The sequence below is a fragment of the Liolophura sinensis genome, chromosome 13 (assembly GCF_032854445.1).
Source record: "Liolophura sinensis isolate JHLJ2023 chromosome 13, CUHK_Ljap_v2, whole genome shotgun sequence".
In the NCBI taxonomy this organism is placed as follows: Eukaryota; Metazoa; Mollusca; class Polyplacophora; order Chitonida; family Chitonidae; genus Liolophura; species Liolophura sinensis.
Genome location: NC_088307.1, coordinates 28441758 through 28459032, shown reverse-complemented (window position 1 = coordinate 28459032; position 17275 = coordinate 28441758). Strand labels below are relative to the sequence as shown.

General features: G+C 41.8%; 1 protein-coding gene across 1 annotated transcript; it reads left to right on the top strand.

Moving 5' to 3' along the window:
- The first annotated feature begins 3974 nt into the window (after positions 1–3974).
- On the top strand, positions 3975–16357 carry LOC135480521 (E3 ubiquitin-protein ligase TRIM11-like). Its single transcript, XM_064760371.1, has 7 exons — positions 3975–4019; positions 7415–7914; positions 8186–8281; positions 8491–8721; positions 9636–9658; positions 10364–11105; positions 14343–16357. Exons 2-6 carry the CDS (start codon positions 7435–7437, stop codon positions 10581–10583), a joined length of 1050 nt encoding a protein of 349 aa, XP_064616441.1. The 5' UTR covers positions 3975–4019; positions 7415–7434; the 3' UTR covers positions 10584–11105; positions 14343–16357.
- Positions 16358–17275: the final 918 nt, after the last annotated feature.

The following is a 17275-nucleotide window of genomic DNA, read 5'->3' as shown; positions in this document are numbered from 1 at the left end:
TTTTACCTAAATATCCCTTTGAGTGCTTGGAAGTTTTGGAAGCTGCCGTTGAGTGTTCCTGTATAGCCTGTATGGCCTGTATGGCCCGTATGGCCTGTATAGCCTGTATGGCCTGTATGGCCTGTATGGCCTGCATGGCCCGTATGGCCTGTATGGCCTGTATAGCCTGTATGGCCTGTGTAGCCTGTATGGCCTGTATAGCCTGTATGGCCTGTATGGCCTGTATAGCCTGTATGGCCTGTATAGCCTGTATGGCCTGTATAGCCTGTATGGCCTGTGTAGCCTGTATGGCCTGTATAGCCTGTATGGCCTGTATAGCCTATATGGCCTGCATGGCCTGTATAGCCTGTATAGTCTGTATGGCCTGTGTAGCCTGTATGGCCTGTATAGCCTGTATGGCCTGTATAGCCTGTATGGCCTGTATGGCCTGTGTAGCCTGTATGGCCTGTATAGCCTAAATGGCCTGTATAGCCTGTATGGCCTGCATGGCCTGTATACCCTGTATAGCCTGTATAGCCTGTATGGCCTGTATAGCCTGTATGGCCCGTATAATTCGCTTATTGTCAACTTCTCCGTGATCACAACGAGCCTAAACGGGAAACCGCACATTTGAGGGGATGCACAGGAAAATGGAGGTGTAGGCAGTCTGATTGGCCTAAATGTGACATTGTTCTGCCCCTTGCAGAACATTGTTCTGCCCCATTCTGCCCCATGCAGAACATCGTTCTGCCCCATGCAGAACATAGCGGTGTATATAGTGACATGACCTGTCCCGTGCAGAACATCGTTCAGCCCCATGCAGAACATAGAGGTGTATATAGTGACGTGACCTGTCCCGTGCAGAACATCCTTCAGCCCCTTGCAGAACATCGTCTTGCCCCATGCAGAACATCGTTCTGCAGAACATAACGGTTTATATTGTGATGTCGCACTGGTCATGCAGAACATAACGCTGTATATTGGGTGTAGGTCACACACATCTCTGAAGCAACTTCATGTTTCGTTTACAGAATACATGAAAGGCTTGGTATTTATGTATTAATGTGGAATGTTTGAAGTGGCCTAACCTAAAAGTACAATACTCAGCTTTCTTCTTGGGGTGTAAAATGCCTTTAAACTACTTCATTTAGACGGTCCCCAGCGGTCAGTCCTGAAATCAAGTGGCCTACTGTGGTCACTGTGCTGATCAGTCTACACAGAATACTGCCTTCAGAATATGTATGAATAAACATCTTGCAAACATGAGAAACGGTTGAAGAATAACGGTAAAAGTGATGGACATCTGTATGTCAGGCAGGCGACATAGACCGTAACGTCTATTTTCTGGGGTGATCCCTTGTTACAGGTAGTCATTACCAATTCTTCGGTCGTTTATGATTCAGTTACCGTATACACTGTCTGTAACATTAAGTTATGTGTTGTTGTTTTTATATTGCACAGCAAAAACGAAGACGGGCAGAAACATGAAATTGAAAAAGCTTACCAAAGCGATCTTGAAGTAATAAATGCGTGGAGAAGAAGAGCGCTGGAACTTGTTGATAAACGCCATTCATATTTGAGCATTCACGTTAAGAGTGCAACAACTGATGTGCAGATTAAGGTGTTAGAAATGGAGGAGATTTTGCACGAGTCCGGGGACCTTCCATCTTCTGTCACAGAGGCTTTCTTACAGGTAGGCCACTTTATGATTTTCATCTGCCTCAAATCAAATCCTTCATCCCTTCCCTAAACGGGTTTACCCCAATCTATATCTGACGAACCACCTAAGATCAGCATATTTACTGTTACTGTTACAGCAAATTATTCTTTCCATATTTGGGCAGGAGACGTGGGCTCCTTTGTCTAATTTGTGAATTGAAACAGTGATTCTGATTGGTCGTAATGTTTTACCTCTCCAACCAGTGAAGGGTCAGTGGACGAGTTGAAAGTTCATTACCCTAAATCTTTTTTCACAGCTGATATATTTCCCCCGGGCTCTGCTCGGTTTCCTCCGACCATAATGCTGGCAGCGGTCTTATAAGTGAAATATTCTTGAATACCGCTTATAACACCAATCAAATAGAATAAATAAATAAATAATTTATTTATTTATTAGGTTGGAGATATACGCCGTACTCAAGAATATTTCACATGTACAACCGCGGCCAGCATGACGGAGGGAAGAAACCGAGCAGAGCCTGGAGGAAACCCACAGCCATTCAGAGGCTGCTGCCATACCCTCCCACATACATATGCAGTAATCAGAAAATGATTAAAATGTATCTGATATATATATACTGGGCTACTTACCACATGATACTTGATAACGCAGTATGTTATTTGTGGTGTTATTCTGTTACTCTCGGTGTTTACAGATGATCTCAAGGTAAGATGTCGCCCCGTGTCACAAACCTAGATATTCTGGATGAGCAGTTTCAAATGTTATTGTCATTAAATGTGAAGAATTTAGGCAGAAATCTTGGACAACGCCAAGGCCACTGAGCTCACGGTATCAACCTTTGCGTTTTTGAAATAAATAATTGAAGTGGCAAAGGGAAATAACCCATATTAAACATATTTGCCCGGTCGTAAAATTTATATACCATTACACAGCCTTATGTCAACCTCAGTCTTGAAGTTTGATTAATTTGGTTTTATTACCTGTTCCTGTAGTCTCTTGTTTCAAGAAAGCTACAAGATGATAGGTGACGTGTGTTAACAGGATGGCCAAACAGATGCCGACAACAAAACTGTTCATGAAAGATCAACTGGAATCGAAGAAGAAACTCGAGGAACGCTTGAAGCAGAGTCCTGTAGTCCCTATATATCATAAGGTAGAGCTAAAGACGATGTCAGGTAGGTGCACTGGAAAGAAGAAGATTTATTTATTTATTTATTTGATTGGTGTTTTACGCCGTACTCAAGAATATTTGACCTGTACGACGGCGGCCAGCATTATGGTCGGAGGAAACCTACGACCATCCGCAGATTGCTGACAGACCTTCCCACCTACGGCCGGAGAGGAAGTCAACATGAGCTGGACTTGAACTCACAAGGACCGGAAAGAAAAAGAAGCATGGAAATAGAAAAGCTGGAGCTATTTAGCATTCCTGTACATGAACCTAGCTTATGTCACATCCCAAGCGTTGGTGCCGGTGTCCAATAATTAACATCGAAAGCAGTGTTTAAGGTGAATGTACCCTTTACGGGCGAATCACGTTTCCACTGAAATGGGTGAATCACGTTTCCACTGAAATGGGCGTCGTTTGGGACGAAATGGGCCTATGTTTAAGACGGCAGCGACGCCAGTCCCATAACGCTGACACAACGCCTGTAGACCCAACCAGGATCTGGTCGAAAATTCCACAAGCATTCCTTGCTCGTCTGGTGACTTCAATGAGACGAAGACCAGTCGGCGCTCGTGATAGACACACCTGTTTTTGAGCTTGCCGACCTTCATTTTGATCCGTCCTCCGTGAATGACATTCAAAACACGTTAGTAACGTAACTTGAAGAACCAATTTTGTCTGCTCATCGACAATAGGTTTCTTTCTTCAGCCATGAAAACAAAAAAGACGGTGTATATTCTAAAATGGAAAAATAATGTTTATTTTTTCACAGTTACTTTTGTTGAGAACAAGTGAACGCTGTGTCTATATATAATACTTACACAGTCGTAATGTCTAGATGTATGTAGTTTTCTAGTTTTGCAGATAATTGATAAATACTTGTAGGCTGAACTGTTTGGAATTTTTGAGACTTGGGTTGTCAGTTGTTCACAAAGGAATAATTTCTTATTAAATGACTGATTTTATTAAATACTTGGGGATTACGCGCAGTATTTGTCAGCGTTACGCTGCCACGGGTTACTGGAGCTGTTGCAAAAAAAAAAAACCAAAAGGATGTGACAAGGCAGATAACCACTGACACTTTTACGCTTACCTCCCTTTTCAAACCACCCATTTCAAAAGCCACTCTACTTTCATTTTCAAAAGTCTCGAGCTGCAGAAGGGAGCGGACCAAAACCGCCCTATCATCAGGTGAGTCTTCACTAATTCCAAGTGTCCATATTTGTTGGAGATTGTCTCATACAATAGACACTGGGGTAGATACGAATCCGTGTGTATAATGAATCCGTGTGTATCACAGACGTCGACTCAGTCTCGTGAAAGGAAGTAATTTGTCTCCTGTTACGACCCAAACTGTCTGTATTATAAAGAGATGTCTTGTTCGAAATACACGACAGTTTAGCCGCACAAAAAAGTAACCAAAACCAGCAGATTTTATTTTACAACAATTTATTAGCTTAACAAGAACGGATAATAAGACTTATACAAATACGAAAGTACTTAAGTTTAACAAGAAAGGATAGCAGTAACTATACAAATACTAAAGTACTTACGGTGTCAAGTCCAATGCTCAGAGGCAAATTCACAAGAGGGAAAATCCACAGTATAACTGAGTGTATGACGAAATATACACAAAATTCCACAGACAGGGTCTGTGTACTAATAAGCACTGTGTATAAAAGAGCACAAATTAAACATACAAGTTCAGACTGAACAGGTGCTCGGTGGAGATAGGATATAACAAAGCCAGAGGCTATGAAGACACCAAAATTCAGCTCAAAAGGCCTACTAAAGTAATACACAGCGAAAGCATCCAAAACTCTCAATAATTCTCCGTTCTCTGTTCTCCCCGTTTGACCTGCTTTCATAGGTCTTATATAGCCTGGTGGAATTGTCTAGAATAAGAAAATTCCTGAACACTTGATGTAAACAAACAGGCACCGAACTGAGCGTATTCTGGAACATTCTAAGGTAGAGGCAGACAGCACTCCCTGAACTTAGCATATGTAAACAGTGGCAAGCTATATTTAGAAACTGACGGCAGTCGCGCACACAACACTCCTAATATTCCGTACACACAGGAATGAAATTAGTGTGAAAACTAAATGTCGTAGAGCCAGTATATATGTACCAGTCTCTGTTAGACTATAAAAGTAAAGGATAATACCGTTGCTAACGTCAAACACTTAGGCCTACATGATATTTCGCCTGAGCATAAGGGCTCCGGTATTGCCGAAGTAGCATGCCATTTTTCTCGAGCGTCCAGTTTGGTTGGCGGCTGATATACAGATGTCAGCATCAACGCCCAAGTATTAAGCCGTAATCATTCATTGTTTGACACCGTGTTAATAAGAATTAGTGGTGTACTGCACGAATACACAGAGGCCTACACCACTGTATAGCCATTACCGGTACGTTAACTTCAAAAGTTATCTCCCTTTCGTTGATTTGGATAGATTCTGCCACATTTACTATGTAGGCCTATCGAGCAATTTTAACGGTCATTTTCCGAATGGAGATTTGTTTTCTGTGAATACTACACATTAACCAAACAACCATTGTCAACATCTATCAAGCCAACACACTAGGTAGAATTATGTAGAATAAAATGGCAGAAGAAAGCATGAGATCTTGATTGACGAGGCAAATACTTTTACGTTTTGTATAGGATGCCAATACATAAGAATTGCACATCAAATTCCAAACTAGTAATCGAGTAGTAGCATCAAAACTAAAATATTCTCAAATGTCACCTGTGAACAGATACGGATGCATAACCAGTTGATAATGAAAGCATATTTCAAAGACAAGAATGAAAAATGAATCCACTCACAGTCAAAACATGTACGATACGATGTTTCTGGTCCTATATAATTGCTTTGATAACATGTAACCCAGGTTCTGGTTTGCAACACAGGTAGGCTATTTATTACAGGGCCTCAACCGACCACCACACAGGACACAGGACACAGGGATGAGTTGTTAAATCTGCTCCTGGAGACAGAAACAGTCGCGCCTCATTAGCAACACATTAAGACCACTTTTTACTACAATGTAAATTAACTTGTTACTGTGAATCTCTAATCGAATCCTGAACACGATTTCTTCAGAACACAGCATTTCTTATAGGATAATATCTCAGCCAAAGTTAAGCAGCTATAACCTTCAGAACACAGCTTTTCTTATAGTGTACCATGGTAGCAAAATTTAACTCACTATAACCTTTAGAACACAGCATTTCTTACAGTGTACTATCTTGGCAAAAGTTAACCAGCTATAACCTTCAGAACACAGCATTTCTTATAGTGTACATATGGAAAGACAACTGTTAGACGATCAATATCAGTACACATACTTTAGACAAAGCAGTGTGCAAGCAATCTTTTCGATTTTACAACGTGCGTGGATTGTGGCATAATAAACTAAACTGAGCATATTTCTGATCACTGCGAGGAGATTCACGACCATCGACAGCAAACTACACACACTTTATCAATTAGACGACTAAAACACAGGAAAATGTAGCTTAACATTTTTTACAGTCTTGGCATTTACTTACTTACGGGCCTAACCTCGCAACTATTCTCCGAGAAAAATGACTAGATTGTTTAAAAACCAACTTTTGGTAAACAAACTATTGCGCAACGATTTACCGTGTACCACGAGAGGGTCACGGATATTCGTGTGTATGTTTATGATAAAGAGTACAACAAAGCTGAATGGCTTGTGCTGGGTGATTGACTGCAAATGTCAATAGTATAATTATTTGACCTGTACCATGGCATTATGTCACATTTTAAGTCAAATTCTCATTTAAAACAGAATCTGTGACATAGTTCACATTATGGCGGTCCTGGTGTATTTGAAAACGGAATCTGTTACTTAGTATAAATAATAGCAATCCTGGTGTATTTAAAAACAGAATCTGTTACGTAGTACACATGATGGCGGTCCTGGTGCATTTAAAAACAGAATCTGTTACATAGTCCACATTATGGCGGTCCTGGTGTATTTGAAGACGGAATCTGTTACGTAGTACACATTAAAGCGATCCTGGTGTATTTAGAAACGGAATCTGTGACGTAGTACACACCATAAGGTGTATTTGCAAACGGAATCTGTTACTTAGTTCACAATATAGTGAGCCTCGTGTATTTCACAATGTAATCTGTTACGTAGTCCATATTGTAGCCATCCTGGTATATTTGAAAACGGAATCTGTTACGTAGTCTATATTATAGCGATCCTGGTGTATCTGAAAACGGAATCTGTTACGTAGTACACAGTACACCGATCGTTATGTATCTCAGAACTGACTCTGTTACATAGTCCGCAGTAACACACAGACCCTCCCATCGATCCATCAGGGCCGATCATATTGCTGCACATGTCATGAATGTTTATAAAAAGACAAGGTCGGCAACACCTTTTTACCAATTTAAGAAATAAAACATTCGTCTGCTAAATTTACTCATCTGCACATTCTTCAGTATTTTATCCCGTTGATGTCAAATGTTTTATGGTTTTTAATGATCGTGAGAACTTCTTTTAACATGCTTAAAAAATTTACCATTTTTATTTCGTAGCTACACGTACATGTATAGCCATGTGCGAGCTACAAGAGAATCTGACCTGCGCAATATGTGTGGACCACTTCCGGGACCCGGTCAAGTTACCATGCCAACACACGTACTGTAGAGAATGCATTCGTACCCATGCTGAAAAGTCCAAACCTAAAGAAACTTATGACACCTCCGAGTTGTCGACGATCCCCAAAAAGGAATGGTTAATATACTGTCCGCTTTGCCGGAAAGAGGCCAGCCTAGGGAAAGACGGCGTTGATGACTTACCTAACAACATCTATCTTTGCGGTATGGCGGACAGGTCAAGGTCACTGGAAACGGTTGAGGAAGGCGCATGCGCAGAAACCCCAGAAAACACTGTCGACCAAGACTTGTGCATGACGCATGAGTCGGCGCTAATCATGTATTGTGAAACTTGCCCAAAGCTAATTTGCTTGGAGTGTCTGGAAGAACACGAGCGTCACTTAATAAGCAGTACGAAAGCTGCGTACAGAAATCTGAAAGTAAGTTCTACTAGGCTAGGGTACGTCTAGACTGTGATGTCATACTCATCCGAATTGCCGATGTCTGTGTAATACGGCATAGGGCTCGTTGCCATGGTATTATGTTGACGCCGAAAGCCGTATGTTGTTTTCCGGTTTTAACATTCTTCCGATGGGTTAAGCCCGGAATGTCGCCGACGATTTGTAAAGCCACAGTAGTTGTCCTAATTCCTTATATATGGCGTTTTGAAATTATTGAACTTTTATAAAAGCTTTCTTCGTGTTTCTTTAGGAACCCATACAGAAGAAAGCCGAAGAGTGCGAAGTGTTTAAAGACGAGTTAGCTTGTCTTGTTTCTGAAACGGAAAGTCTTTTGAAGGAAATAAGGGTTTGTACATTACGTTTACATTGGGTAACGGTTTTCATCAAGTCCAAATATGAACGAGAAGCAATACAAATCTTTCCATTTCTTTAGTGATTTGTTGTTGAATCCGATTCCATTCTAATGGATTTTTTTGCAAGTTAATTTCCAATTTTACCGACTTTAACATTAAACACACATTGATAAAGATAATGAAATCTCCAACTACTTATTAGGAAAATGAAAACACACACAGAACAGAAATTGAAAGCGCTTACAATGAAGGCCTGGATGTATTGAATACATGGAGAAGGGATGCCTTAAATCGGATTGAAAACCGCCATTTACCCCTAACCAACAAGACTGAGAGAGTCTTAGCAGAACTTCCTGTAAAAATGGCAGAAATAGAGAAGATGATACAAGAGGCCCTAGATCTTCCAACCTCCCTCACAGGAACTTTCTTACAGGTATAATATACACTTTTAATTTGTGTTTGTGTCAATGCTCTGAGGCGCCCGCGCCGGGAGCGGTAGATCCAGGGTGAATCCTCACTCACTCACTCAATACTCTGCGTATTTTATTGTGGATAAACATTGTCTGTTTTTGACAATTCGTATCTTTTAAATAAGGAGACGTTAAAATCTGAAGGAAACCATGTATATGTATATTATAGGAGAGTATATCATTTCTATCAGAACGTTTATATAAATAAAAACTCTATACTACATTTTCTACTACAACTGCTGGAACAACTTCACCCTGTTGTTAGCTGAAGACCCGTACATATTGACAAGATTTCTTAATAAGACGTGGTATGCATATAAATATCGAAGATGGAGAAAAGATAAAATTCATATATAGTTCACATGAAAGAGTTTGAAAATTATTTGTACATATAGACTTCTATACTGTTTTTGATTTTTCAAAAAAAAAAAACCCATTTAAAAATAATGTTTGTTTCCTGGGCGGTGTAAGCATTTCTTGGTACATGCACATATCGTTCGTGCAAAATAATGTAAAGATGTAATGCATTTTTAATAAATATAATTTTGCCTGAAATAATTTTATCTTCAGCTAACACATGTGGTAAACATGAGTATTAATCATAGTTATATTATTGATGTTCATAACCATTATGAAAGCTCCCATTAAACGTACGTGTTTGCATATAAACAACAATTTCACGTGGAAATAAATTTGTTAGACATGCATCACATCCTTTGTGGAATATTAGTATGCAAATATTATAGATATGATAGAAGTGGTCAAATTTCAGTGTCGTCATTTTCTTCTCTTTTAATTAGGCCTATACTGCATGTATATCATAGGATATATTACTTATATAGTTTGACGATTGAAGGTAATTTTGTGACATTTTCAGATGTCACGAGACCTGACTTCAAGGTAAGTTTGTCCATCAACTTGAAGCGTTAAATAATCTGAATTTTATCTGTCATTAAGTTAACGGAAAACACCTGTCCTCTATCTCTGCTGTACCTTATGTTCAGAGTCAACGTCCTCATTTAGTCGACGGACAAATAGATTTATTAATTTCTTTGATTATTTGATTCACGATGGCGGTGGCGGAAATGGGTATTACCAGGTTAAACCGCCCGACTTTGACAAGTTCTTGACGAACTTACCCATATGTAATGTGCGAATATGCGCCCACCACACTCGGGGCAGACAAGTGATCTTCAGGGACAGCGCAGGCGGCCATACGTGCACACGTGCGTCGCCGATGGATTACTGTCACCAAGCTTCTTAAGGACGATGAGATCGAAGACATTTAGCCGGTGGAAAGTTCTCATACTTATTCTATTCGTGATTTGTGTAAATTTTACGGATTAATTAAGCGATCAGCTCTGATTAGATCAGCCAAATACTGGCTTTTATCATCGACTGTCGGAGGTTTGCTTATCGTTGTAAGCCTGTGGGGCCTACATTTACCACTCACATGTCCGTGACATACAGTGACTTTCAGATTACATCAAAGCACTACTTTGCAGATTTAAAATATGAACCCAACTTTGTAATCCTGAAAGTGAGTGCAGTGTTAAAAAAAATACCACTCTAAACTCTTTGATCGGTCATGTCGGTATTTGACAGGATGGATGTCCACCTATCGAACGCTCCAGATTTTCTGAAAGATCAGAGGAAAGTCAAGAAGACAGTAGCAGAGACCTTGAAGCTTGATCCAGCTGCCCCTTTAAATCTGGACGTTAAGTTGAATGTACGCCCAATGAAAGGTATGACAGGGAAACCTAAAAGATGTTTCAGAGAAGAAATTACACATATCCCTTGTTTCACAATTTTTCGGTCTCTGTAAACATGTTAGAAGTATATGGTTATTAAGATTGGTTGCTATTATTATTATGTGAGCATACTGGAATTCCCTTTCATATCGGTGAATCAAACAGTACAGTCTGCTGGTATGTAACACTCATATAGAAATAGACAACTTTCCTCTCCAGCCCGCGGGGTGGTCATGGGTTTCCCCCGGGCTATGCCCGGTTTCCTCCCACCATAATGCTGGTCTCGATCTATATGTGAAATATTCTTAAGCAAGACGTGAAACGTTAATGGCAAAAATTAAATATGCTGTCTGCAATTAGTGGATAGTGTGCTCTTTTCCATTCCACCCGAACTCCGTGCACCCACTATGTTGGAGTACTCAGCCTCAGCTAATCATCTACGAATGGTTCACTTCACATGCTTTATTCATTTTCACACCCAGAAATGGAGAGACGGGGTTCATCTCAACAACTGGGGTCGGATTTAGGAACCAAGAGAAGAGCATATTCTCTCGAATGTGATGTTTGTCGCATAGAAACAGGCCCACAGATTGAATGTAAGTCATTGTCCATTTTGTCCCCCAACTATACGAACTATTAGGCGTACGATATTTGGCAACTGTTAGCGACACCGTAGTTGTCTTCCGTGGCACACTTGTGTACGGGACGGCTATTGGCTAACTACTGACGACACCGTAGTTGTCTTCCGTGGCACACTTGTGTACGGGACGGCTATTGGCTAACTACTGACAACACCGTAACTGTCATCTCTGACAGATGTGTGTACTGAACGGATAGTGGCTATCTATTAGTGACACCGTAGCTGTCATCTGTGACAGATGTATCTTCAGGATGGCTATTAGCTAACTGTTAGCGACACAGTAACTGTCATCTTTGACAGATGTGTGTACGGAACGGATAGTGGCTAACTATTGGTGACATCGTGACTGTCATCTGTGACAGATGTGTGTACAGGATGGCTATTAGCTAACTATTAGCGACGCCGTAACTGTCATCCGTGACGGATGTGTGTACGGGACGGATAATGGCTAACTGTTAGTGACACTGTAGCTGTCATCTGTGATAGATGTGTGTACAGGATGGCTATTAGCTAACTGTTAGCGACACCGTAACTTCATCTGTGACAGATGTGTGTACGGAATGGATAATGGCTAACTATTAGCGACACCGTAACTGTCATCTGTGATAGATGTGTGTACAGGATGGCTATTAGCTAACTGTTAGCGACACCGTAACTGTCATCTTTGACAGATGTGTGTACGGAACGGATAGTGGCTAACTATTAGTGACATCGTGACTATAATCTGTGACAGATGTGTGTACAGGGTGGCTATTAGCTAACTTTTAGCGACGCCGTAACTGTCATCCGTGACGGATGTGTGTACGGAACGGATAATGGCTAACTATTAGCGACACCGTAACTGTCATCTCTGACAGATGTGTGTACAGGATGGCTATTAGCTAACTGTTAGCGACACCGTAACTGTCATCTGTGACAGATGTGTGTACAGGATGGCTATTAGCTAACTGTTAGCGACACAGTAACTGTCATCTTTGACAGATGTGTGTACGGAACGGATAGTGGCTAACTATTAGTGACATCGTGACTATAATCTGTGACAGATGTGTGTACAGGGTGGCTATTAGCTAACTATTAGCGACACCGTAACTGTCATCTGTGACAGATGTGTGTACGGGACGGATAATGGCTAACTATTAGTGACACCGTAGCTGTCATCTGTGATAGATGTGTGTACAGGATGGCTATTAGCTAACTATTAACGACACCGTAACTTCATCTGTGACAGATGTGTGTACTGAACGGATAGTGGCTAACTATTAGCGACACCGTAACTGTCATCCGTGACAGATGTGTGTACAGGATGGCTATTAGCTAACTGTTAGCGACACCGTGACTGTCATCTGTGATAGATGTGTGTACAGGATGGCTATTGGCTAACTGTTAGCCACACCGTAACTGTCATCCGTGACAGATGTGTGTACGGGACGGCTATTAGCTAACTGTTAGCGACACCGTAACTGTCATCTGTGACAGATGTGTGTACGGGACGGATAATGGCTAACTATTAGTGACACCGTAGCTGTCATCTGTGATAGATGTGTGTACAGGATGGCTATTAGCTAACTATTAGCGACACCGTAACTTCATCTGTGACAGATGTGTGTACTGAACGGATAGTGGCTAACTATTAGTGACACCGTAACTGTCATCTGTGACAGATGTGTGTACAGGATGGCTATTAGCTAACTGTTAGCGACATCGTAACTGTCATCTGTGATAGATGTGTGTACAGGATGGCTATTGGCTAACTGTTAGCCACACCGTAACTGTCATCCGTGACATGTGTGTGTACTGGACGGCTATTAGCTAACTGTTAGCGACACCGTAACTGTCATCTTTGACAGATGTGTGTACGGAACGAATAGTGGCTAACTATTAGTGACACCGTAGCTGTCATCTGTGATAGATGTGTGTACAGGATGGCTGTTAGCTAACTATTAGCGACACCGTAACTTCATCATTGACAGACGTGTGTACGGAACGGATAATGGCTAACTATTAGTGACACCCTAACTGTCATCTTTGACAGATGTGTGTACAGGATGGCTATTAGCTAACTGTTAGCGACACCGTAACTGTCATCTGTGACAGGCGTGAGTACGGAACAGGTGTTTGCTAACTATTGCCAACACCGTAACTGTCATCTGTGACAGGCGTGTGTACAGAAAAGGTGTTTGCTAACTATTGCCAACACCGTATCTGTCTTCTGTGACACACGTGCACTATCTGTCAGCTAACTGCTGATGACGTCGTAGTCATGATGACCGACAGATGTGTTAATTACAAGCAGTGTGCTGTCACATATAGTAAGTTTACTTAACTCCAAAGGGCACAACGAAACAAAGCTGTATCAAACGTGACACATCAGATAAAATTAAAAACCTCATTATGATTGTTTTAGCATGATTGGTGTAAATAGGTTGGTTAAAGTTTATAAACCATAAAAACGACGATATCATTAATTGAAAAGGAAAAGAATGGTTGGTTTACACGTGGGTGAAGGAGTGTGTTTTAGAGTGTGTGAGTGTGTATAGGGGTTAACGTCGTACTTAACAAGTTTTATGGGGACGAAGCAGTCTTTAGAGTGCATGTATGTGTAATGTGCCTCCTTGCAGGACGGATTTCCACCGCTCTTTTATCTCGTGCTACTTCACTGAGATGACTTACCGAGGGCAATTCAACCGCCCCACCCAAGTCATTATACTGATACCGGTCAAGCAGTCTTTGCACAATCCTCTTAATGCTAAACGCCAAGCGAGAAGGTTACAACTTCCTCCTTTAAGGTCAGGTGGGCGGGCCTCTGTGGCTCAGTTGGTTAGCGCGCTAGCGCAGCGTAATGACCCAGGAATCTCTCACCAATGCGGTCGCTGTGAGTTCAGCTCATGCTGGCTTCCTCTCCGACCGTACGTGGGAAGGTCTGGCAGCAACCTGCGGATGGCCGTGGGTTTTCCCCGGGCTTTGCCCGGTTTCCTCCCACCATAATGCTGGCCGCGTCGTATAAGTGAAATATTCTTGAGTACGGCATAAAACACCAATCAAATAACCCAGGACTGACCTTGGATTTACCGTCCCGTGTAGGACGCTTTACCAACTGAGTCATCGGGGCTGGTAAGTGTGCTTTAGAGAAGACACGCTTTGTTTTAGCGTGTATTATCATTCTTATGCAAGTTTCGTTTGTTGTTTGTTGCAGTGCCATGGTTGAAATTCATAAAAACATCTCACACAAGCTTGGGGATTGAGGCCTATGGCACAATGGTCTGCACACAGGAAGGTCCTGCTGAATGGTGTGAAGCCTGGACAGATGGTTGCTTTCAGACAAGGTGCCATTTCTGGCAGCTCCAGGTCCATTTGAAACCGTCGTCATGTGAGAGGCAGACCCCACGGTGTATATTTACAGCCGGTGTGAGGCACAAGGGCTCTTCACTGAATGGTAAAGCAGGTGTGGAAAGTTGGTGGGTTGGGATTAGCAAGTACGAAGACAAATCACAAGTTAACAGTGAATGTGGTATGGTCAAAGAACGTTTTAGAAAATGGATTCCTTTCCAAGAGCTATACACCCTTGGGTTCCGACTGTGGTGTGAGACTGGAAGACTGACGATCGTAGACTGTGAACAAAATTCTGTAATCCTTACCATAAACAACGTGGATGTGTCCAAACCTCTTGTACCGTCAGTGGATTTTCATGGCGACTTAATACAGTCAGCCTCAGTTCGTCTCGAAACTGGTAACTCGGTGGCGCTACCAAGTGTCCTGTTAAGCACGGTTTAGAACCTTAAGTTCAGAATGTCGGTGAGCTTCTGGTGCGACTCAGTTCAATAGCGGAGTTTCGAGCTGGAACTCTTTTGTCGTCAAAGGTAAAAACAGTCCTACTGTGTCATGTGACTTGTAAAAAATGTTACGCAAACTTTCTTGATATTTATTTACCGATCACCTGTCTCAAACTTTTCCAGAGGCACAAATGACACCTCTTTCCTTTAGGAACTTTTCAAGTACACATACGTTCAAATCCTCCATTTTCTCTATCATTCTTCGAATCTAAATCACTTCTTGTGAAACTTTTTTCAGACGCCCATGTTCTAGTGAATGTGATTAAGATTAGTTGCCTAGCATTCTTGACAGGTCACATGATGCAGTTGGGCTTTTTCAACCTTCATCAATAAAACAGTTTGAACTCAAAACTCCCCTATTGTTGGATCGTGTCCTAAGAGCTCGTTTATGCGAAATACTGACCCGACTGAACTGACGTTGTACTCCAGTCGTGCTCTGTGTGTGAGTGATATTGTTTAACCCAACAGCCACTGTGACCACTATGGCGACTAAGTCGAGCCGTGTCTTTCTCTCTCGTGTATGTCGAGCTTAAAGGGGAGACGAAAAACCCATAGAACTGAGCTATTCAGAATAAACCGGGTCAGTTGGTACATGTACTATACGGTGGCCATTGTACATTAGACATATCCTATCCTATATTAGACAAGTGGGAAAGTCTGTCAGTAACCTGCGGATGGTCGTGGGTTTCCCCCGGGCTCTGCCCGGTTTCCACCCACCATAATGCTGACCACCGTCGTATAAGTGAAATATTCTTGAGTATGGCGTAAAACACCAATCAAATAAAATAATAAATACTATACTAGACAGGCAAACGAAAGTTAAATAAATATAGCAAGTGATAACTGGTGACACCAGTTGAAGAACTAGGTGTATGAGATAAAATATCCTCTTAATTTTTGTTGTGCTTTTGTTTCACTATTGTTCTTTTCCATTTGATATAATGGCGACTTGATCATTATTCCATTGAAATGCTAACCGATATGTACATGTAGGTATATCATTGTACCATATTGCAAAGAATGTAGAAAGCAGTAAGGACAAAACCAGACATCCTCATAGAAAATATAAAAGAGGCATGATGGCACACATAACCCGGTATTTATACAGATATTTTTTCAAATGGAAGCCAACGAATGAGTACGGTAGTAAAAGTAAAACGAGAGCAGCGACTACAGTGTGATAGCTGGCAAGTTGTTACAGGCATTACCGCTGAAATACGGCTTCCTGCCAGTTTACATCGAGAGTTTGATTAGAATTGTTCATGTATATTCTAAGTAGCAACTTACACATCACTTAACACCGTGACTTATCACAGGTTTCATGTGTATATTATCGCCCCGCTTGTCGAAATGTGTAGCTCATGCAGTATTTTCATATCGTTCAATAAAATTCCAAAAACATCAATTGTGAACGAGTGATTTTATATTTAATAGTTGCTAGAGCAGTGAAATTTTTAGAACGGAACAAAATACACAGGCTGTAAACATGTTGAAAGATTGATATCATGGAGAACAGGCAGGCGGTAACATGTGGCATGACTATAGTCATGGAGAGCAAGCAGGCGGTAACGTGTGTCATGACACTAGTCATGGGGAGCAGGCAGGCGGTAACATGTGGCATGACTGTAGTCATGGAGAGTAGGCAGGCGGTGGCATGACTGTAGTCATGGACAGTATTCCGGCGGTAACATGTAGCATGACTGTAGTCATGGAGAGCAGGCAGGCGGTAACATGTTGCATGGCTATAGTCATGGAGAGCAGGCAGGCGGTAACATGTGGCATGACTGTAGTCATGCTGAGCAGGCAGGAGGTAACATGTGGCATGACTGTAGTCATGGACAGTATTCAAGCGGTAATATGTGGCAAGACTGCAGTCATGCTGAGCAGACAGGCGGTAACATGTGGCGTGACTGTAGTCATGGACAGTATTCAAGCGGTAACATGTGGCAAGACTGCAGTCATGCTGAGTACACAGGCGGTAACATGTGGCAAGACTGTAGTCATGCTGAGTAGGCAGGCGGTAACATGTGGCAAGACTGTAGTCATGGAGAGCATCAGGGCGGTAACATGCGGGAAGACTGTTGTCATAGAGATCAGGCAGGCGGTAACATGTGGCAAGACTGTAGTCATGGACAGCAGGCAGGCGGTAACCTGTAGTAAGACTGTAGTCATGGACAGCAGGCAGGCGTTAACGTGGCATGACTGTAGTCATGGACAGTATTCAGGCGGTAACATGTGGCAAGACTAGTCATGGAGAGCAGGCAGGCGGTAACATGTGGCAAGACTGAAGTCATGG